The sequence below is a fragment of the Schistocerca americana genome, chromosome 5 (genome assembly GCF_021461395.2).
Source record: "Schistocerca americana isolate TAMUIC-IGC-003095 chromosome 5, iqSchAmer2.1, whole genome shotgun sequence".
Taxonomy (NCBI): domain Eukaryota; kingdom Metazoa; phylum Arthropoda; class Insecta; order Orthoptera; family Acrididae; genus Schistocerca; species Schistocerca americana.
The window spans coordinates 134,599,083-134,624,572 of record NC_060123.1 but is presented as its reverse complement, the minus strand read 5'-3'; the positions used below and the strand labels follow the sequence as shown (position 1 = coordinate 134,624,572).

At 39.8% G+C, this 25,490-nt stretch overlaps 1 protein-coding gene across 1 annotated transcript in view; it reads right to left on the bottom strand.

Moving 5' to 3' along the window:
- The window catches only part of LOC124616240 (myosin-11-like), a 216,342-nt gene that overhangs the window by 99,568 nt on the left and 91,284 nt on the right, over positions 1–25,490 (bottom strand). Inside the window, exons 4-5 of the mRNA XM_047144544.1 lie at positions 11,589–11,716; positions 2,742–2,908 (exon numbers count right to left, since the gene is read on the bottom strand). Coding sequence (XP_047000500.1) covers positions 2,742–2,908; positions 11,589–11,716 — 295 coding nt within the window. The remainder of the gene's footprint in view (positions 1–2,741; positions 2,909–11,588; positions 11,717–25,490) is intronic.

Genomic DNA, 25,490 nt, shown 5'->3' with positions numbered 1-25,490 from the left:
TTCCATAGGGACACTACCAAACTCAGCAGATGGCATTTGAGCTTGAGAATACACCAGATACAATCCAATGGCAATTAAATGGAGTGTTAAGGGGATTAAAACCACATCAGTGTATGGTCTGTTAAGATGATATTATTGTGTTTTCTAAAGGTCTTGAGCAGCATACACAACAGATGGAGGAAGCTGATTTTAGTACGCTGAATGTTATATATTGAAAAGTGACACTGTGTGTCCACAAAGGTGAACTATTAAGGTCATGTGATTAGTTGAGATGGTGTGAACCTTGCCCCAAGTTTGATATGTGTTGTCCCTGATTTCTTACCACCACAAACTGTGAAAAAACTCCAATCATTATTAGATTTATGTAATTACCATAGAAAATTTGTCAAAGAGTTTGGTGAAATCACTGAACCATTAACTCTTTTGTTAAAAAAATGATATAAAATACCAGTGGACAACTGACTGTCAAACTGCATTTGAGCAACTGAAAGAGATGCTAACAACTAGCCTGGTACCCAAATTATGAGAAAGAATGTCTCCTGTTCTGTGTTGCATGCAACCAGGTGACAGGATGCATTCTAAGTCAAGATTTGAATGGCGTGGAACAACCAGTAATATATTCATTGAGGCTGTTAAATAAAGCTGAATGGAATTACTTAAAGCTAGTTTCACTGTTACCTATATGTTAGGAAAGTCAAAGTCATAACAGAGCATGCTGCATTAAAATAGTTATTACAGTTGAAGGATCCTTCATGCAGATTAACTTGTTGGGCATTAAAATTAAGTGAATTTAATTAAGCACAATAAGCTATTGTATAGGATGATAAAGTTCATGCCATGTATTTTGGTACCCACAGCACTGACAGTTGAAGTGTTGAAGGAAGCTCATGATCATGTATTATCAGATCATGGATGACGAAGAACAACTTATCACTGAATAGTTGAACAATAGTGGTAGAGGAAGGGGAGACATGAAGTTGACCTGGGTGTGAGGAACTGCATACCATGGGCACAATGTGCCAATCTCAGTCATCAACAAATACTGCAGCAAAGATTACCCGAGGCAGCCGAGCCATTTTAAACAGTGGGAATCAACATTTTGGGTTCATTCAACCTAACACTGGTGAGCAACTGCTACATTTTAACCATCACGGACCACTTTTCACATTATTTTGAAACAATTGTAATCCCAAATAAACAAGTACTTACCGTGGCACAGGCAGTGGTAAACAACTGGTTATTCAAGTTTGGCATTCCCAACACAAAATTACAGATCAGAACACTAACTTCAAGGCCAAGCTGATTAAGCAGCTGTGTCATCTATTGTGAATCTGGAAACTAATAACTAGTCCCTTCCACCCTCATTCAAATAGAAGAACAGAATGTGTTCATTGTGCTATCAGCAAAATGTTAGGTTATTATGTGAACAGCAATTACAATGACTGGGATGTTTATCTGCCCTATGTCATAGCTGCATACAATCCTAAAGAGCACGAAAGCACTGGATTCTCACTATACGAAGTGGTATATGGTAGAAAGATTTCATTGGCTTTCAAAGTGTTTACAGCTAAAGTTGGGAAAAATGGGGACTTGATGAAGAAGCCTGGGAAGATATTGTGTGGGATGTGTGGAAACAAGTAAAGAAATTGAATATGAAAGTGCTTGATCAGCAAGAAAAAATGGGATAATGTGTTGTTAAACTACCCAAGTATAAACTCAGTCAGTGGGTTGTGCTGGTGAACCCCTAGACACCAAAGGGCAAAATGAGAAAAATTCTTACATGGTATCAAGGATTATATCTAGTCATAGAAATGACATCACCTGTGAATATGAAGTTGCAGTCACTGACAAGAACCTCCACTGTTCAATCTTTTACGAGCACTTTAGAAATTTCACTGTAAATGCCATGCCATGCACCCTGCATGGGGAGCTAAAACTAAGTGCAAACTTGCATGACCTTGACTAATGAAAAACATCTATTCTTTGAATGTAGCATTTTTGGGCAGCCAAAATCTGACTGAAACAACTTTCACAGCAGGTAAAATGATCCCCACTTATCGCCTCAGTCATAGTCTTTCAAATAAAACATTAGGCTGCTACAACATTCGATCACCAACATAAAACATTAATCACTGTTGTTTCAAATTGTTTCACAGATTAATGGACAAATGAATGAATCAATCAATAATGCAACAAATAAACTATTATTTCTAAAAAGAAAGATGATGAAACTTACCAAACAAAAGCGCTGGCAGGTCGATAGACACACAAACAAACACAAACATACACACAAAATTCTAGCTTTCGCAACCAATGGTTGCCTCGTCAGGAAAGAGGGAAGGAGAAGGAAAGACAAAAGGATATGGGTTTTAAGGGAGAGGGTAAGGAGTCATTCCAATCCCGGGAGCGGAAAGACTTACCTTAGGGGGAAAAAAGGACAGGTATACACTCGCACACACACACATATCCATCCACACATACTCAGACACAAGCAGACATTTGTAAAGGCAAAGAGTTTCTGGATTACGGTAAAAAAGGAGAAGGTGAATAGAAAGTGATGGCAAAAACAGAAGGAGGAAATAAGACGACAGAAAAGACTTCGAAATGTAACAGTGACAATAAAATTCAAACTATTATTTCTCTGTGAAATGACAATATATGCAATTGGATCTTAGTAATTAACTTATATTTCACTAACTCTAAAAATGCGTGTATCCATAGATTCTTCTCTACTGACTTACCTTCAAGGGCTACAATCTTTTTTTCAAGGGATGCAGTCTTGCTCTTCTCCTTTTCATGCAAGAAGGTAATGTGTTCTGCAGAAAGCTGTACTTGTGAGCTAAGTTTCTTTGTAGCCTCAACAGAACTTTGAAGTCTGTGGTAGTCTTCTTCTAATTTCTGCATTTGACTACAAATGGCAATTACAAACACATACAATGAGCCAATATAGTTTAAGCAACATTTATTTAAAACAGTGCACAACAGACAATAATTTTTGTGATGATTAATTTGGATTTGAATTAAGAACATATGACTGGTTTCAAAATGCTTAAATTTTGTTGTCACTGTTGTATGACAGACTAGCCAATTATTATTATTGTGACCCAGAATCCTTCTGATATATATGACAACAGAATATCATTTGTTTAATGTGGCAATCTGCAGCATTGTATGTTCTTTAAAAGTATGGTCTTTTGGAAAAGTTGGGTAGTAACATAATAAAAGGAAAGGCAAGAATTCACTAACATCTGATAGCTAGGTTGCACATAAACATAACAGACTAAATGTTCAGAAGGTTGTTCTAGCTGCTGCACCCAGAAAACATGGTCAGCTGCCAATGTAACTTTCTACATGTGTACACCATCAGTGGGTACATTAATAATTAAGCTGCCAATTCTCTATGACAGATAGAATGGCCAGCAGAGTATTAGGACTGTTCATGTTTAGTTTTTTAACAGCCCTAGTAGGGCATACATGGGGTGTGAACAGCATTAGATGTTGAGCAACACTGATTGAAACATGCATTATCTAGATATGAGGACATTCAGATATGACTATGGCCTGATGTTGAACTGCACAGGAATACTCACAGTCAAGCTACCAGATGATGACAAGTGAGGATTGCACCAACTGCATCATTAACACCTTCAAATCAGTGCCTACCATCCAAGAACAAGTAAGAGATCCACTGCAACATTCTGTGTCATCCCACACCATTGGCCAGAGACTAGCAGCAGTTAGTCAAGAGAATTACCGTTTCATGCATAGGCTGTCATTAACACCAAAACACAAATTACTGCATTTGGAGTGGTACTGTGACCGTGACTGCTGATGAATAGCATTGTCAGCACCCAGATATCAACGGCCAGTTACAACGGTTGTTGGCCAGCTTGTCCCAGAAGAGGATGTAACAGCTTTACGCCACACTTCTTAACCGAATTAGGGCATGCATCCGCACCAGATGGGATGTTACATCTTAATAACAAGTGGGCTCATACCGCTAAGTTCATTGTAAATTTCTTTCAGTTTTGTAATCACTGGGAAAACATCACATGCCCTCTCAACCTGTGAAGTTTCTTTTCATTTTCTCTTTCCCTTTTGAGTGTTTCATTTGTTTTGTCTATATATGAATTCATCTCCCCTGCCACATCAGAAAAAACCGTAACTTGTACATTCAAACTTTATCTGCTTCCAATGCTCATCAAACCAAGCTCCACCCATCTTCCTAATGGTGAGTGATTATAATACCCTCACAGAAAGATCCTCGAAGAAAGATCATCTACCTTGCTTGATCAGTATCTTCAATCTATAGTCAACACTCTCCTTTCCTACAACCCAGGCATGAATCACTTCCTCCACTGCCTTTTCACAGTTCCTGTCTCATTAATGCCGGACTTCTGTGGATGCTGTGTCCCTGAACAGAAGCATTCCTCGGGCTTATGGTTTTCCCAGTGTCTTTGTGGCACTAAACAAAATGCCTTCTACATCTACATGGATACTCTGAAAATGACATTTAAGTGCCTGTCAGAGGGTTCATCGAACCACATTCATGATTCTCTATTATTCCAATCTCACATGGCACGCAGAAAGAACAAACACCTATATCTTTCCGTACGAGCTCTGATTTCCGTTATTTTATCGTGGTGATTGTTTCTCCCTATGTAGATCAGCATCAACAAACTATTTTTGCATTCAGAGGAGAAAGTTGGTGATTAAGATTCCGTTGTAATGAAAAACGCCTTTCTTTTAATAATGTCCAGCCCAAGTCCTGTATCATTTCAGTGACACTCTCTCCCACATTTTGCGATAATACAAAACGTGCTGCCCTTCTTTGAACTTTATTGATGTACTCCGTCAGTCCTATCTGGTAAGGATCCCACACTGTGCAACAGTATTCTTAAAGAGGATGGACAAGAGTCGTGTAGGCAGTCTCCTTAGTAGATCTGTTACATTCTCTAAGTGTCCTGCCAATAAAACGCAGTCTTTGGTTTGACTTCCCCACAACGTTTTCTATGTGTTCCTTCCAATTTAAGTTGTTCATAATTGTAATTCCTAGATATTCAGTTGAATTTACGGCTTTTAGATTTGACTGATTTATTGTGTAACCGAAGTGTAACAGATTCCTTTTAGCACTCATGTGGATGACCACACACTTTTCGTTACTTAGGGTGAACTGCCAATTTTCCCCCATTCAGATATCTTTTCTAAATCGTTTTGTAATTTGTTTTGATCTTATGATGACTTTATTAGTCAATAAAAGACAGCGTCATCTGCAAACAATCTAAGACGGCTGCTCACATTGTCTCCCAAATCGTTTATATAGATAAGGAACAGCAAAGGGCCTATAACACTACCTTGGGGCACACCAGAAATCACTTCTGTTTTACTTGATGACTTTCCATCAGTTACTATGAACTGTGACCTCTCTGACAGGAAATCATAAGTCCAGTCACATAACTGAGACGATATTCTGTAAGCACGCAATTTCACTACAAGCCGCTTATGTGGTACAATGTCAAAAGCCTTCTGGAAATTCAGAAATACGGAAACAATCTGAAATTGACTGTCAATAGCACTCAATACTTCATCCGAATAAAGAGTGAGTTGTGTTTCACAAGAACAATGTTTTCTAAACCCATGATGACTGTGTGTCAATAGACTGTTTTCTTCGAGGTAATTCATAATGTTTGAACACAATATATGTTCCAAAATCCTGCTGCATATTGATGTTAACAATATTGGCCTGTAATTAAGTGGATTACTCCTACTACCTTTCTTGAATATTGGCGTGACTTTTGCAACTTTCCAGTCTTTGGGTATGGATCTTTCATCAAGCGAACTGTTGTATATGATTATTAAGTATGTAGCTAATACATCAGCATACTCTGAAAGGGACTTAATTGGTATACAGTCTGGACCAGAAGACTTACTTTTATTAGGTGATTTGAGTTTCTTCCCTATTCTGAGGATATTTACTTCTACGTTACTCATGTTGTCAGCCGTTCTTGATTCGAATTCTGAAATATTTACTTCATCTTCTTTTGTGAAGACATTTCAGAAGGCTGTGTTTAGTAACTCAGCTTTGGCAGCACTTTCTTCGACAGTAACTCTTTTGCTATTGCGCAGAGAAGGCATTGGTTGTTTCTTGCCACTAACATACTTCACATACGACTAGAATCTCTTTGGATTTTCTGCCAGGTTTCAAGACAAAGTTTCATTGTGGAAGCTGTTATAAGCATCTCACATTGAAGTCCACGCTAAATTTTGAGCTTCTGTAAAAAATATCCACTCTTGGGGATTTTGCGTCTGTTTAAATTTGGTATGTTTTTTTTTTTTTTTTGTTGTTTCTGCAAGAGTGTTCTGTCCCATTTTGTGGACCAAGGAGCATCAGCTCCATTGTTTGTTAATTTATTTGGTATAAATCCCTCAATTGCTGTTGATACTATTTCTTTGAATTCAAGCCACATCTGGTTTACACTTATATTATTAATTTGGAAGGAGTGGAGATTGTCTCTCAGGAAGGTGTCAAGTGAATTTATATCTGCTTTTCTGAATAGGTATATTTTTAATTTGTTTTTGGAGGATTTGGGGGTTACAATATTCAATCTCACTGTGACAACCATGTGTTCACTAATCCCCATATCCGTTTTGATGCTCATTATTAACTCAGGATTATTTGTTGCTAAAAGGTAAGTGTGCTTTCACAAACATTTACTATTCGTGTGGGCTCATGAAATAACTACTCGAAATAATTTTCAGAGAATGCGTTTAGCACAATTTCGGATGATGTTTTATGTGTACCTCCAGCATTAAACATGTATTTTCACCAACATATCGAGGGTAAATTAAAGTCACCACCAACTATAATCAGCAACTGTATCATCTGAATTGGAAGATCGGTAAAAGTATCCAATTATTATTTTATTCTGGTTGCCAACAATGACCTCTGCCCATACTAACTCACAGGAACTATCTACTTCAATTTCACGGCAAGATAAACTACTTCTAACGTGCCACCACCAACCATGTTTATCCTACCCTTTCAGAACACCATTAGGTTCTTCGCAAAAATTTTGGCTGAGCTTATATCTGGCGTTAGCCAGATTTCAGTGCCTATAACGATTTGAGCATCAGTGCTGTCTATAAGCACTTGGAGCTCTGGTACTTTCGCAACACAGCTATGACAATTAACAACTGTTATACCGATGGTTCCTGTATCTACGTTCTTCCTGTGTTCGGCTGCACCCTCTGTGACTGAAGCCCTTTTGTGTTTTCACAAGACCCTCTAACCTAAAACACCGCCCAGTCCACGCCACACAGCCCCTGCTACCCGTGTAGCGGCCTCCTGTGTACAGTAGACAGCTGACCTATTCAGCGGAAGTAGTGGCTCACCGACCCTTTTAACTACCTACATACGATCCACAATTACTTCTACTTTGCAGTTATATTTACAAATATACCTCCAGAAATGCTCAAGTACTCATAACACACCATCATATGCCAAAGTTTTCTGGAGCACCTAAAGGTTACATCTTTATGATCTGGATCGACAGCAAGAACATCATCTATTCCTCCCTTCAGAATATTAACATATATCCCCAAATCACCTTCACTTGCATCTTCTCAAAACAATAAGCTGTCTTCCTGGCTGTCCATCTCCACTTCTCTGATGGATCCGTAAAAACCTCTCTTCATATCAAATAAACCACATATCAACAGTGCAACCAATCTCATGACTGTCACCTACCTTGTGTCACAAAGTCCTTTCCCTACAGTCTCAGAAACAATAGGCATTTATCTGCAATAAGTTAGAAACAGGAGCTTTCCACATAGTTGCTAGAGCCTTTGCAGACAGATAGTTCCCTTCTGGTCCAGAAATGTATTTCTTGATCTGACAGTAACAAACTCATCAACACTATGAACTAGCAACTGGTCAGTACTACCCTTACTACCCAATTATGAACCAAGTTTTAATTCAACCACATTTTGCCAGGGCTTTGTCTCCTTTCATTTAGCTCTGAAAATAGGGCTGTATCAAACCCAAAATCCTACCCTCATCTCCATGGTGGAGTTCTATTGTCACCTAACCAACATGATGTCCATCCTCAGTAGCTGAGTGGTCAGTGCAACAGAATGACAATCCTAAGGGCCCGAGTTTGATTCCCGGCTGAGTCAGAGATTTTCTCCACTCAGGGACTGGGTGTTGTGTTGTCCTAACAATCATCCAGGCTGGAATGATGAAAGTGAAACACTGTACCAACACTTTCAGCAAAGTGGTGATCCACAAATAGCTATGGAACTATTGTCCAGCTTGGACATGTCTCGGAGGCAGAAATGGGCACAAGCAGTCAAAAATATGGACTTTACCCACTCGAGCAGGAAAGCATGGAGTCTTCTGAGAAAACTGGGAGGAAGTGCACCAGCATGCAGAAAAAATTCCAAAGTAACTCCAGACCAAATTGCTTTCCACATCATTACTACCTCAAGAGTGCCTGCTGACAAGAAACACACAAGACATATCAGACGACAGCTTCGTGACCTGAAAAAGATGGCATCTCCCTCATCTGAGTATACCCATCCCTTCACAGTTTCATACATTGACTCTGGACTAAAGGACCTCAAAGCTCTTAAGGCGGCTGGATTCGATGGTATCCATCCAGAATTCCTGATCCATATGGGAGGAAAAGCTAAGAAATGGCTGGCAGAATTCTTCACTGACATCCTGCTGACTGATCAACTTCCATTGGAGTTTAAAAAGGCGAAGATAATATCTGTTCTGAAACCTGGCAAACCCACCGACATGGTAGAAAGCTACAAGCTTTTTGAAAGGCTAGTATATAACACAATAATCCTAGAGAACATTCGAGTTGATCAGCCAGGCTTCAGACCAGAGCGTAGCTGCTGCGACCAAGTACTGTCTCTCACATCCTTCATAGAGTCAGGATACCAAATGAAGCAGAAAACATCTGTGGCATTTGTTGATCTAACTGCTGCCTTCAACACTGTGTGAAGGGAAGGCCTTATCTACAAATTTCTCCGCATCATACGCTGCAGAACAATGGCTCGATTGATTAACAACATGCTAAGTGATTGAAAGTTCCAGGTAATCACCGGAAGCAACATAAGTAAGGAAAGGAAGGTGAACAATGGATTGCATCAAGGATCAGTTCTCTCACCATTACTGTTCAACCTATATCTATCTGATCTACCTAACACTTCGTCTAGAAAATACTGCTATGCCAATGACCTGCCTCTAGCCGTATGACACCAGGAAATGAAGACAACAGAAGCAATTCTAACCAATGACCTATCTGCATTAGATAATTAGTCCAAAATCTGGAGACTCCAACCCAGTCTGAGTAAAACAGAAGTGTGTTGCTTCCATTTAAAAAATCAGTTGGTGAATGTAAAATTGGTTTCAGAGACAGAATTCTTCGTCATAACTGGAACCCAAAATATCTTGGTGTCATCCTGAACTGTACACTGTGCTTCAAACAACACCTTAACTTAGCTCAAAAGTTGAAGACTCGAAACAACATCCTCCATAAGCTATGCGGAACTACCTGGGGATCTTCAGCAATCTCCCTGTGATCTTCAGCTCTGGGCTTGGTGTACTCAAGTGCTGAGTATTGTGCACCTGTTTGGATGATCAGTGATCATACAAGGCTTGTTGACACCCAGCTGAATATGACAATGTGCATAATATCTGGCACAGTCACATCTACTCGAGTTTATTGGCTTCCACTGTTAACCAGTATAATGCCTCCTCATCTAAGCAGATGTACTGCCCTTATGAGAGAATTCCACAAGATCTCCAGGAATTCTAACCTACCCATGCATAGCGACCTGCCACTTTTAAATCGTAAGAGACTGAAATCATGTCATCCAACTCTGTGCGATGCTGCTGACATGGTTACCAAGGATTTGAAACCTTCTGAAGAATGGAAAGGTTGGTGGGAAGCAGTGACAGATGTGCACCTGCATAACATCTTCTCAGGATTCGACCTACCACGCAAGATCTGGACTACTCTCAACAGAATCCGTACCGTCCATGGCCGATGCAGGGATGCTCTCTCTAAGTGGAAGAAGCTGCCTAATCCAGCCTGTGACAGCAGGGCTCCATACCAGACTGTTCACCACATTGTCAGTGAATGCAGGATTCAAGCCTATCACGGTGCTGAAGAGGACTTCCTGCTAGCAAATCCAGATGCAGTGTGCTGGATTGAAGGACTGGATATTCAGTTGTAAAGACAAACTTAAGTTTCTTGTATGTCAATATGCACATATATGTAATTTAATTTTATGATTTGTCTTTATTAGCCATATGCTAAAAAAATAAATAATAAAATCATCATCTCATCCCCATCGACGCACAAGTTTCCGAAGTGGCATCAAATCGAAAGACTTGCACCCAGCGAACGATCTGCTGACGTGAGGCCCTAGTAATACATTTATTTACCAACATGATATCTGTTGCCACTACTGTTTCTACTCTGCAGCTCATGAGCCATTCTCCTGTGAATGACCCAGATATAATTCCTGTTCCATGCAACCACCCACCACTCCTATAGCAATTCAGTCACAGGTTTTTCCTATCCCATCAAGGTTATTACCATGTGCAAAAGCTGTAACTTCATATACCAGCAGGGCAGCATTCTATGTGAGAATAACAACTCATCAGCTGTCCACCTGCACGAATAGCCATTGCCAAGTGTTGGCTAACAATAAACTTGCCCATACAAAGGCTAAACATGCTGCACATCACAATACAGATGTTTCTGCCAGTGACTTCAGTTACCATGGCATTTGGATCCACCACTACAGCATCAGCTCCTTCCAACCACATAGGTGGGAACCACCTCTTCAGCATATCCTCTGCTCTTGTAACCACCTTTGTTTCAACTTCTGCTAGTCCTCATCCTCAGATACTCCTAAACAGTCAACCATGGGGGTGTACATATTGATATCTGTGTCTGTGAGAGAGTGTGTAGTTAGGCTAGGCAAAAAGAGGTAGTTCTCTTGAAAGCTGTGTTCTTAACATATTTTAAGGTGGTCCCTCAGATTTCCTATCTAAAGGCCTGGTGTCCATCAAATAGGTTTAAATGTCCTACATCATATCAATATGCTGAAATTATGGACTATGCAAATGAATGAACTAAATTTAATTGTGGACTGAAGTACTTCTTCCTGCATGACATTTACCCATTTTTTAATCTGCACAACTTCACACTACAAGCTTCAAATCATGTAGGATTTTAAGAGTGCAAAGTATACTAGTGTTAGATATGGACTACCAGGTTTTTACTTTGTTTCAAAACTGAATACAACTCTAATTACTCTTTGGAGATTAGTCTAAGTGTACACATATTTTTAAGTCACTGTTTAGCAAGAATTTGATGAATTTAACTGAACCTTATTTTGTGATCGACTTGTAAAATTAATGATTCCTCAGATGCCTAAATGTTATCGACAATATAAACATGTGAAATGTTTCAGTATGACTTATCATTAGAGTAAATGAAGGTTTTTTTATGAAAAACAAAAAAAAATCAATTATTATTAAAATCAGATACAAAACAATACTTTACCTTCTTAATTCTCGTACTGAGTCAGTTAGCTTATTCTGACGAGTAACACAATTTTCTTGATATGCCAGCTGACACTTCAGTTGTCGATCTTGTTCATCTATAGTATGTTGGAGCTTCACATTCTCTAACTGAGAAAACATTCAAATGAACATAGTGAAAGGCCTAAAAGTATGTTCTGTACAAATGTTGTACAGTAATTATAATGATACAAACTAAAACTGGAATGAGGAAGAAGTTTGCTAAACAGAGTACAGATAAATATATAAGCTTTTCCCTTCTTTTAATCTTTCCTTGTAGCCTGTTGCTTGTATTAACTGCATATGGATAAATGTCTCAACATATGGTGACTATACTAAGAGCTGGGAAGAAAACCTTCAGTTACATCTAAGATAGGATAAAGGGAATCACCTAGGGAAAAATCGCAAAGTCTTGTTCACATATTCACGCTGTCTAACTATTGGTATCCATACTGTTATCATCTTGACAGATCACATTATGGGGAATAAATAAGAATGGGCATCCCACAAACTTGACATGGTAGACAGAATGGTGAGACTACCTCTGCAGTCCTCTAGACTAAATATATTACTAGTAACACAAATACTAACTACTAAATGACAATACTGACTTAATGGGATTGCTAGAACATTGTCAGTAAGACAAGGGTGATGATCTTGATCCAAAGCTGATTTAGAAGAACTCAGGACTGGGATGAGACTGCTAAGGGCATGGCTCTGTTGAGGTTTAGTACTATGCAACATCTTGCCAAATGATTCAGACCATGACAGACCTGTGTATCACGGTTAGTCTTGTCGAAGGCCCTATTGCCATGTATGAGTTCTTGGAATGTTTGTATTCCAAGTTGAATGAAAGAATATTAAGAGCTGTGGACTGAAAAATCTAAACTATCATTTCAGGCCATGGAACACATCCAGTTACTTCTGCATTGGCACATTGGTACAGGAACTTGGACAATATAAACCACTAAATGTATCATAGAAACCGAGTTTTTTCTTTTATAATAAACTGCAAATGTTTGGGTTCCAAAAATGGATTAGTGAACATAAAATAACATCAAATAGGTTGTACTTGGGATAACAGACATGCAGTGAATAATCAAAGCCCAAATAGAACTGAATTCAGGTGTGGGTAGTACATTTGAAACAATATTGCAAATATTCCAAGAATCTTAAATAGAACAGCAAGGCTTATTTAATCATAATAATTATGACAATAGTAATACCAGTTTAATAATAATAATAATAATAATAAGCATAAGCATATTCCATGGTAACTGTTTTTGAGTCATTGATGAAGATGTAGAATACATCTACAACATGACCAGAAGATTCTGAATGACAGCAAATCCAACTAAAAGATGATAACTGAAGAGTTTAACACAGGTAGAATGTGATGCTTCTTGGGAAGTTTTGGAAATAATATCAGGAATTACATGGGACATTTATCAGCAGAAATTCCCAAGAGGAACAACATGTTTGTCTATAACACACACATGGACAAAAACATCTAAAATGAAATTGATCAAATTTTATCAAATAACAGAGAAATTGTACAGGAAGTGACAGTTCTTATGTTTCTTACTATTGTATGTGATCATGCATGTGTATGATGCAGAGAGAAAATAGGTACAAAGCTATAATGAAACAGATTCATCAGGCAGGAAAGTAGAACTGCAGACTACAATAATCTGTTAAAAATGCCGAGATATACCAGATTAAAGTATGCAGCACAGTCATATTCTTAGAGAATGATGATTATTTAGAGATATGCAAAAATGGTATTTCTTTAACTATGCTACTGATACAGACAGTAAAATATGTTGCTGGTAGAGTAAAAAGGCCAAAGAAAACAGTCTCAAACAAGAAAAGTCAACTGCTAAAGACGAAGTTAGACTTTCTAATAAGCACGGCATAATATATAAACAATACTATTTGGAAATGTCTCCCAGCGAAAGTACAACAAGAATTTGATAAGAGAAATAACTGAAAACAATAGGTGTGTGAAGAAAGCAAAACAGAAAGTTAAACAATGGAAAGTCCATTAAGAATAAACTTTGCAAATTGTGATTTGGCTTCACAGTAGCTGTAGAATATTTCAGAACAAATGAAAATTTGTTCTGGTCAGGCACTTGAACTTGGATTTGGATTTCCCGCTTATTGCAAGTGATCACTTTAACCACTGTGGCAATCTGATCGTATCTCCAGGAGTGGCCCAAATCTCCATTTGTCCCAGTGTCGACTCTCGCTTGTGCTTGCGCTATATTACCATGATGAGACACTTTTTTCTCTCGTCGTTGCCTTGCTATGGCTTGAAATACTGTGGTGCAGTGTCTGAGACACTGCACTGTTGATCAACAGCCGCATTCACTTATGGATGAGCTGGATGAGCTTCGCAACTTGCATTTATGGTTCCACATCAGCTGTCCAATACTTCAGAACAAATGAAAATTTGTGCCAGACTGGGCTTCAAACCCAGATTTCCTGCCTTTCCCATGCAGCTGCCTTAACCACATTGGGTATCTGAGCATGTCTCCTGGATTGGCCCAAATCTCCAACTGTCCTGGTGTCTATTCTCCCTTGTACTGGCATTATATTATTGTAGGGTTGGCCAAGGCCATCTAGATCCTCCTCTACACCAGCAGATTTTGTGAACTGCACACATGGAAGTTATCTTTGCAACACATTTTTTGCTCCCAAATTATCCTGGACTCAACCTACGGTAACCTACTGTCCCCACACCCTCCATCCAATAGTTTCCAGCTCCTCTGTCCTATTACTTCTTACCAATTCACATACCTTCACCCTCACTGTTTGCCACTCTCTGCTAATGTACCCGCAAGTCTTTTCCCTCCCTCTGCTCCTCTCCTTTTCCGCCCCTCCCCCTCCCCTCCTTCCCCAACAGCATCCGAACCCTGTGCTTGGCAGCCAGATCTGCTGTCATCTAATCCCTGCATGCTCTGCCAGACAGTGCTGTCTTCTTTTTCCCCATCTGTATCCTGCTATCCCTACCCCTTCCCCTTTTCTTTTCTGAAGAAGACTTTGGCCGAAAGCTCAATGTGTATCAATCTTTTCATTGTGCCTGTCTGCAACTCACTATGTCACCTTCATAGTGAGTAGCAACCTACCCTTTTCGTAATGTTTTTAAAATAGAAAGTTATATGGCAACGGAATGGAAAATTGTGGTGGAATGTAAACAATTTAAGGAGTAAAAGTAACAACTCAATGAATAGTAGATGTGCATGCACACAAATGCGTGCACCCACGTGTATGGCTATATTGTGCTTGCTGAGTACACTATGCCTGCACTGCAACTCATCTGGGGTAAGAGGTTGTGTCCTGTGGAGTGAGTGAGCAGGGAAATGAGGTGGGGAGCAGGAAGGAGGGTTGGGGAAGGGTGGTTGAAGGCTGAGATGGAATGACTGCATGAGCATGGGATAGGAATGTAGCAATGGTACCAACTAGGTGACCTGGTTCTGACAGCGAGGAGGCACGAGGTATGCATGGATTGATATCAGGAGGATTACAGGATCGAGGATGTATTACAAGTTTAGTATCCAGTGGTTATATTGATTCCCCACCCACCCTGAGTATCAATAGAGATAACACAGAGAATCCACATAAGGCACCAATGTGCACTTTTGCTGTGTTTCCATATGTTTCTGTCAGATCCAGGAACTAGATAAGTTACATTACCTCAGGTACCTTCACTGCATGCTAGCACAGGAGAGTCAAAGTCAATTCTGCAGTACAGTTTTAATAACTTGGAGATATTGCTTTACAGACAGGCACAATAAAAAGACTGATAAACAAGTAAGTTTTAGGCCATAAGTCCTTATTCTGAAGTAGACAACACAAACGCGTGCGCACACATGCGTGCGCATGCACGCATGCGTGCATACATATGCACACACACACACACACACACACACACACACACACACAAAACATTCACAAATTTATACAAACAGAACTCATACATACACGACCACTGTCACTGGTGCGAACAACTGCACATGATGTGAGATACAATATGGGTGGTGGAGATAAGGTGGGGGCTGGGACAGAGAGGGAGTAGCATCATAAGGATGGTGGACAGTAAATTGCTGTTGTACAAGCACACAGATATGTGGTGGTGAGAGGGTAGCAAAGCTAGGTGCAGTTGGGAGATTAGACGGAGGGTGCAGGGGAGGGGGGGAGAAGTGGAGAAGGAGAGAGGTAAAAAGAGTGTGGGTGTGTTTGTGGAACGGAAATTGTGTAATGCTGGAGTGGGAACAGGAAAGGGGATACATGGATGAAGGACAGTGACTAATGAAGGTTAAGGCCAGGGGGTTATGCGAATGTAAGATATATTGCAGGGAGAGTTCACATCTGTGTAATTCAGAAAAGCTGGAGTTGGTAGGAATAATTCAAATGACACAGGCTGTGAAGCAGTCACTGAGGAGAAGAACACTGTGTTGGGCAGCATGCTCAGCAACAAGATAGTCCAGCTGTTTCTTGACCACAGCTTGTCAGTGGCCATTCATGCAGACAGACTGTTTGCTGTTTGTAATTCCCACGTAAAATGCAGCACAGTGGTTGCAGCTTAGCTTGTTGATCACATAACTGGTTCCACAGGTAGCCTTGCCTTTGATGGGATAGGTGATGCTTGAGACCAGACTGGAGTAGGTGGTGGTGGGAGGATGTATGGGATAGGTCTTGCATCTAGGTCTATTACAGAGATATGAGCCATGTGCCAAGAAGTTGAGAGTAGGGGTTGTGTAGGATGGACGAGGATATTGCGTAGGTTCGGTGGGTGGTGGGAAACAATTGTGGGAGGGGTGGGAAGGATAGTGGGTCAGACACTCCTAATTTCAGAGCATGGCAGTAGCTACTCAAAACCCTTGTGGAGGGTGTGATTCAGTTCCTCCAGTCCTGGGTGGTACTGAGGCACGAGGGGAAAGTTCCTCTGTGGCTGGACAGTGGGACTTTGGGAGTTGGTGGGCGACTGGAGAGACAAGGCATGAGAGATCTGTTCCTGTACAAGGGTGGGAGGGTAATTACCATCTGTCAGGGCCTCAGCGACACCCTCTGCATATTTTGAGAGGGACTGTTCATCACTACAGATGCGACGAGCTCAGGTGGCTAGGCTGTATGGAAGGGAGTTCTTAGTATGGAATGTGTCACAGCTGTCGATGTGGGGGTATTGTTGATGGTTGGTAGATTTGATATGGATGGAGGTACTGATGTACCCATCTTTGAGGTGGAGGTTAACATCAAGGACGGTGGTTTCTTGCGTAGAGGACGACCACGTGAAGCGAATGGGGGAAAAGGTGCTGAGGCTTTGGAGGAATGTGGACAGGGTGTTCTCACCCTCAATCCAGATCACGATGTCATCAATGAACCTGAACCAGGTATGAGGTTTAGGATTCCTGGTGTTTGGGAAGGATTTCTCTAGATGGCCCATGAACAATTTGGCATAGGATGGTGCCATGCAGGTGCCATTGTCGTACCCCAGATTTGTTTGTAGGTGATGCCTTCAAAGGAGTACTAACTGTGGGTGAGAATATATTTGGTCATGGTGACCAGATAGGTCATAGTTTTGGAATCCATCAGGTGTTGGGAAAGGGAGTGTTCAGTAGTGGCAAGGCCATGGGCATTAGGGGTGTTAGTGTAAAGGAAGATGGCATCATTAGTGATGAGCGGGGCACCACTGTATTTGATATTGTACTCACCAGAATACTGAAACTTATCCCTATTATTACAGACTTTATGGTGGAGATTGTATTTTAAAATGTTTTTGGATGATAACCAGTTTTAATGTTTGATTTACAAAAACATTTCTCAATTTTGTTGGAAGTCTTTTCATTGTAACTTAAAGCCATGTACATTTTGTTGTTGCAGCTGCAAAGTGACTTCCACTTATTTGTTTTATTTGTTTCTTCTTTATCTTCTTATAAAATTTCACCATGTCATTGCTTCTGTACCCATTCACCATGGCAACATGCTTTAAAACACTCAGTTCTTTTTCTAATTCCTGATGGCTTAGCCACAATCTTCATAACCTGTAAACCACTGCATTAAAATATGACCACTGATATTGTGGTGGGTGGCATGACTGCTCATCAACAACATCTTTATAGCAAGAGCAGCAATCGAATGAAAACAAGACAGATGCGGAAAAATATACGTAAACTTTTCATTATTTCAAAAGTAATCACCGTAACTGTTGGTACATTTATCCCATAGTGAGACAAGATGATCATTGCTTTCATGGAAAAATGTTTAAGGTTGCCTACAGAAGTATGTCGTACTCAGACATGCACCTCTTTGTCAAAGCAAATCGATGGCCATGAAAGTCTCTCTTCAGGGCTATAAAAACACGGAAATTGCATGAGGAGAGATCAGAGCTGCAAGGAGGGCGTGTATGGGTTTCCCAGTGAAACTTCTGCAGTATAGTCAAAACAACCATAGCACCATGCGAGCATATGGAAACATTTTGTCTTTCATACAGTATTTGCTAATTAGTTATTCTACTGTTGTCTATACAGCTTTGGTTCACAATAATAAATGTCTTCCACTTTGCTCCTATGCACAGATTGAAGTAGCTGTGGGCATCACCAATAACAAAGTGAAATGTCACATAAATAAAACGCTTTTGCAATGTTATGAGTTTAGCCCTGCTACAGGAAGAAATACTTTTATCACTCTATCATCTACAGTGCATTGTGAACAATTGGATAGTGATGTGTGCATGCCAAGTGATCTGTTTGTACACACTGCTGTCAACAATAAATTCATGTTTACCTCACTCACTAGCATCCCCCTTCATTCCACAAGCCAACTGGGTTGGAATCCCTACAGTGGTGATCCTGTAATGAAAAGCAGAATCTATTTTGTCAGAGTTAGTTTTGGAAATGGTGTCATTCCATGATCACCATCTTCTCAAACAGTTTGAACATAATGATGACTTTAAAACTACCACATATAACATTCTCTTCCATCCTGATCAGCCTACAATTTATGTGAAACACGAAAGTGATATTCTACCACATCTCACCATCTACAGCAACAATTATAAACTTGTGCAGGAAGAATGTTTTGTTTATTTTGACCTTTTTTGTGACTGTCTCAAAAAAACAAGACAGTATTCCAGCAACTAATTCAGGTCTCCACAACAACATCTTGTGTGCTTTTAGCAGTCCATCTGCATTGTGAATGATCCAGATGAATCCATTCATAATCCAATGAGGGGCCCAGTCAGCTGGGTCATGTGAGAAGACTCTCAGTTTTCCATCCACACCAAGCATGGTCAACGGGATCTTGTCCACTGTTGCTCATGGACCAAATGTTCCAGCATATCCCCAACTTCTGTGGGGCACATACATGACCAGGTTCTCAACCCAAACTAGTCACCTTCCAACCCGAACATCCAGCAATGTGATTCAGGATCACCAGATTCATACATTCTGGAATCATCGATGATACCTCCAAGCCGGTGGCCCTACTACGCTACAATAAAGGATCATGCCTACATTTTTAATGACATTATAGAAGCACATCTGGCCAAAGGCACATTTGACATTGCAAAGGCAGTGTTGCTCCACCAACTTTGCAAGACACCAGAGAAACAGCTACAACAAGTAATTAACAAGAAAAATTGGGCTGCAGGATACCATCTCAGCTGTGGAGACATCTCTGTGAATCAATCAACCCAATTCTCATGCCAGACCACAAGCTCTGGTTAATTAAATTACTGTCTCAGATAAAGTCAGTGATGGTTTCGGATGAATACCATGCTAGGGTGAACAAATTATTCTTGGCTTACAGACTTTCCATAATCCCACAACAACGTCAATACCTGGATATGAAGTAAAACAATGAATACCACAGCACATTTTTGGCACGACACATTGGCTGCAGCCACAAGGAGACACAGAGACCCAAGCATTTAGGTACACTCATGAGAGTGACGTCATGAGTGACCCTCACTGGGAATGGTGACCTTTTGTTGGCCATAGCTGCCAACCCACCACCAACAATTATACATCTTGTGGCAGCGAGGGGGCACAGCCACAGCTGTGTTGGTTTCACTCATGTTTTGGTGACCAGGCACACAACTACTGCAGCCATGGAACCACTCAAATGAATAATAATGCAGCCACACGAGTTCTGACTCATCCACCAATGACAGCAGTAGATTGTATGTGTTAGGCAATGCAACAAATCAACATTCCTTTATAGACTTTGAACAGGACTACTCCACTACAACCTCCTTCGAATCTTACATACATCTTCCTACAACTACTTAACAATCATTGAGCTTTGGAGTCGAGACTACAAGCTGTGATGTAGAATTGTGAAGAAAAAAAAAGATAGGTTCAAGCTACATGTCAAGGGAGGGTGTGGTGAAGCAAGCTGGGATAATTTTACTTCCCCCTCTTGTTTTGGAATCTGCCTCCTTAAAATTCTCCTTTTCACTTTTAACTAATTACCATTAACATATGTGATTATAATCTGCATTTTCATAAAAGAGAAAGATTGGCCCTCAGTTGTAAAGAATATAACACCAGGTCTAATTTTGTGCTTAGTTTCATTTATGTAATTGATTTTCTAATTTGTTATGACTATTACTAGTTAGTATCTTTCGTTATAGGGTGAAATTAGTAATTGTTTTGTAACCTGATAATAAACATTTGGAAGAAGTAGTGCTAGAATTCTTAAAATATTTATTTCGTTCTATTCGGTTAACAAAGCCAGCCCTTAATTAATTCCAAAGTAATTAACAGTTTTGTCAAAAGTATTGTTTGCATAATGATATCTGTTAATTTCATCATTTAAACAAATAATTTGGCTTAACCCTTGTAGTAGAAGAAACCATTAAAAAGAACCCTTTTTTTAGGTATTCAGTTAATTTAATGAGTTAAGATTTAATTGAAATTTCTGTAAATTTAACTTCAAACAATGTGTAGTTTCAGTAGCTATTATTGTGAGGATATATAAGGGCCCGAATTTTGGTCCTGTGACAGTCAGTCCACGGCCGAGTTTCCAACAAGGAACCCTTACTGGTAGATCAACAACAATGGATCAACTTAACTGTGAAATAAGTGTAACACAATTAGGCCGTGTGTTAAAACAATGACAGTGTCTGTTCCACATGTACCTTTTTATTTTTCAAGAACTGTGAACTATGTGGTTAGCTTTTTACTGCTGTGTATTATTGGGGGATTGTGAACAATGAAAGTAAAGAACTGTGAAACGCAACTGTGCACCTGTTGGCTACATCATTTCAAGTAGTCAGTGTTGAACTTCATCCCCCATTTTTCAGTCAGTATCACAACACAGTACGTCGACACGGAGGACAATCAACAAAGAAAAAAAAAAGAAGGCGAATGTCACAAGGGTTGTGGATGCTATGCAATCTTTTCTAAGGCAGTTAAAGTGGGAACAGCACCACCACCTGCAAATTCCTGGCATGAATGAGACAGCAGTAACATTAATGTCGACAGACTGCACATGCAGACAGAGGTTGCATACTGCACTGCATGACTCACTGAAATACAGGTCAATACAGTGAACTTTTCTAACAGTGTGCATTCACCCACTGTGGATGCCCTTGTTCCCCATGCATCAGATGCAATATAGTGCACACTGTGTGAAATTAACACCACATGAGGTTCACTATCCCCTTGCATTGCCTCAAACCCACCTAGATTATTTTAGGTACACCCAGTAGAGATGACACAAGCGCCACTTGGACAGAAGGCAACATAGAAGAGAGAGATGACAACGCACAACCTCATTCGTCACTACCACAAGCAACCCCTCCGTCACTGTAGCTCAAGAACTTTGACACTGAGCAACAATCTTGCAATGGTCATATCCAAGTGCAGTATTGGCTACCATCCATTTGGCCACACTTTAAAATATGTGTGCCGCCAATCATGCTGCAATGTTTCTTAACTTGTCACTGCAGCATGAGTGCATTGCCAAGAATGCTTATGCTGGTGCCAATGGTACAAAAGCACCCCTCTCTAGAGTTTCAAATCTACTGAAGTTCAAACATCAATGCATGGAGCCCATTTTGTGTGTTTGCCATTTCATAACATTTACAGACTATCATAGCAGTGAGGGCTCATCCTCTTTGGGATAGTCATTGCATTGAAGACTGACTGAATTTTAAACCTTTGTATATGAATTAATTTCAACATTCAAGTCTACTGTTAGCAATTGATGCTGCAACTACAGCAAACAAAGTTTTGTATTATATTTGCTGTTTGATATTAGATGTAGACTAAACTAACATGTGAATTCTCTGATCACAAACGGCGTCTGTTCCTTGCTCCTGTAACCACTAAAGTCCCACAAAGTGTGCAAAGGAAGTTACAACATATTGGTGATGAGAGTGGGTTAGTGGAACAAGGACTCTGGATACCAGGGCAGGACTTTGTGTGTGTGTGTGTGTGTGTGTGTGTGTGTGTGTGTGTGTGTGTGAGTGAGCGTGTATTAAATTGAAATATGTAAGTTGTAATACTTAAGATGAGATAGTTAAGGAATTGTGGCATACCAAGGAGAGCAACATATAAGTGCTGAGCAGCGTCTAACAGCTCTTGTTCAGTTTCACTGTCAGCAAATAACAGAACTGCTGTTGGCAGTTTCTTGCCTTATACAAGTGCAAGCAGCCCAGCAGCAAAGGCATCAGAAGCTAAAGACAGAGTTCAGTTGATGCCTCTTCTCTTCCGATAGTTCGGTGAAAAGAATGAAACATGGAACAGCTGCACCAACACACTGACACCTACAAAATCACAGGTGATTCACATCATACGTTTTTCTTTTTGTGTGTAGGAGTTACACATACCGGGGGATTAGTGAAATTATTTCTCCTCAGTGAGCCTCAAACCTAGCGCTACGGAGCACAATTCCATACGGATCAGTCCTATCAAGAATGGATTGTGGAATTGCAGGGCATGATTAGGGACTGTAAATTCAGTTGTGTCTGTGGTACAATTTATCAGGATGGAATGCTCTGTGATGCTATTATTCTGAATCTATCAGCTCAGAGACTGAGGGCCGAAATTCTAAACAGTTGCAACCTGAGCCTCAATGAAGTGCTTAAAGTTATAGATGCATGACAAGTTCAAGATTAAGCTGAGCAAGATTTCTGGCAATGAGTTTGAAGCAGAACAAGTGCTGTATCATTTGTGAGATACCGAGCCAAGCGAGTGTGCCGGGACTTACCCCAGTTCACTGTTAGTAGCGCCACATTACTTTAACGCAATTGCACGTAGTGCACAAGTATTGCACCATAATTAAGTATAAAATTAAAAGTAAAACTTTTATATTCAAACTTCGTCAATGTATACTTAAAGTAATTAAACCAATAGTTTTCAATAAAATACAGTTTCAAGAAAAAAATAAGTGGAGCTAAATAATAAAGCTAGAAAGCCAGAATTTGGTCAGAATGTGCCTATGGAGGTCATAAATAAGTAGTGCAAGTTCCAAATAATAGAATTAAAATTACACCCACAATCCAAGTTATTAAGAAAAATTGAAGGCATTACATATTAGAAATGTAAAAATTTCTATTGTGCCTCATGCCAACCTAAAAATAATAACTAAGAGACCACGTTAAGCTACCACTTATAGTTTTTGAGTAATTTAATGAAAACCAAATTTGTAACTAAAATATACCCATTTGTAGTACATTTAGTACCTGTAATTTTAATGATAGAAAATTTTGGTTACAGCACATGATAAAACCTACTAAATAATAGAGCTATAACAAATTTTAGAATTGTGGTATTAATAACAGCCAATGCAACTTCTAATTAAGTTATAGTTCAGAGGTAACAATCTACCATTAGTTCCACTATAGAAATTCTAGAAGGCAAAGTTTTTATTCAAGCGAACTAAAACTTTTTCTGTGATTTCAAACAAATTACACGAATGCATGTAAAAATTAAGAAGAATTAATTCATAACTTTGTTATTAAAGATTTTGTGTCCGAGAAAATGGTCGTTCAGAGGCTGATGCCATGTGCTTACGGCAGATGATGGCATAAGTACCCTCGGCCATCTGCTGTGGCACATATATACAGCCCGAGAGGCAGGGAAAAGTTTCACTTCACACTCAGTCACTGTAAGATCCACGTCTGTTAAACGTCAGATTGCGCTCTGCCTCGGATGACATCAGAGATGGTCTGTGACAAAACGCATATTTTCTGCAATAACTGATAATGAACTCGCGAGGACTGTACACTGCCTTGGATTGTTTAGATTTTGCTAAAGTAACTGTTAGTGTGCTGTCTGTGATAATTAAAAATCCACATGGCAAGTGGTGACTATTATTTCCACTTTTGTGGTGAGCATTTATTAAGAACATTTATTTGAGTATTAGAAGTGAGGGCGAAAGACAATTTGTTAGGAATGTACCATAGAGGTCAGTTGAACATACTAGAACTTTATACCTTCATTTATAATCATAGTCCTGATCCCGTTAAGTAGAAAGAGAATAGAAACATTTCTTTCAGTGGGCTGGACCAGAACGTGGCCATGAAAACTGGAAACTATGGTCAGTATGTTCTCCATTGGTTTCTGGCTAACCACAAATATAGTTGCCAGCTGTGCATGAGAAAGACAGCAAACTTCAACAACAAAAACAACCACCAACATAATTTTATCTGCCACTCCACAAGTTATAACTTTACTTGAGACAAACATCCCAAGCCGCAGCCACAGCCATAGCCCTAGCAGTCGCAAATCAGCACTGTGGAAACAAGGCTGGATACACAACAACAAACATATGCCACACCAGCACAGCATTAATTTCACAGCTTCAGCTCTGCACAAAGCGAAGTTATGTGTGAAATGCTATGTCACCCATGAATGGAAGAATTGCTTCTTCAGACAAGCTAAAGGCAATTTCTGTCATTGTATGGGACATATGAAACCAGTCTGCTGAAAAAGATTAGAAAGCCCTCCTCTGTTTCCAGCAGGTGCAAAGCAGGAACAGTTGGAAATAAACATCATTTCATGTTCAGAATCTGTGCCTCCTCCTGCTCACAATTTAGACAAGCAAAGATGCAGCAAAGACACGTGGGCGCATGCGCGCTCACGCCCACCCACCCAGCCACCCACACACACACGCGCACACACACACACACACACACACACACACACACACACACACACACACACACATTCAAAGTGAATACCCCACACTTCAAACAGGCTCTCCCAATCTTGAAATTCACAAAAGTGCTCTAGTGCGCATGTGGAAACAGAACAATTTTTCACAACATGAAATGGACAATTGAATCATAAATTGTTGAAATCAAATAAGTCAAAATTTTCAGTTTTCGTTTTTTCACTGAATAGCACTTTTAAGAGTATAGCCTATTCTTTGGTGTTGAAATCAAACACATCATGCTCCCACAAATGGTAGAAAAGGTGGTGCACTTTACACTGTTTGTTGTTGAAACCAAATAAGTCACTGACTTATTCCTTTTTAACAGATGCTGCTCGTTCCCGTGCAGAATCTGTTTCTATCCAATACTACACATTGTTGATGAAATTATCCATGTCCTTTGTTGTGGCACTAACAGCCACAGTTAATGTGCACTGAGCAGCAGTTGGTTGTATTACTACGGCTCCAAAAATGAAGAATATTTGTGCAGATAGAAATAAGGTAAAGATAGCTTGTACCATACGACTGCCTTATCAAAATTACAGAGGAGATTATGTTCCAGTAAAAGCAATTAAAGAATCTTGCAGGTAAATATCATTCTTTCTTGGAACAACCGTAGGAAACTGTATAGATGTAAATAGTATCAGTATTACCAGCAATAACAATCTCATGTTATTAATTTCCTTTCAGCTGCCGAATGAAACATTATGACTCCACTGAT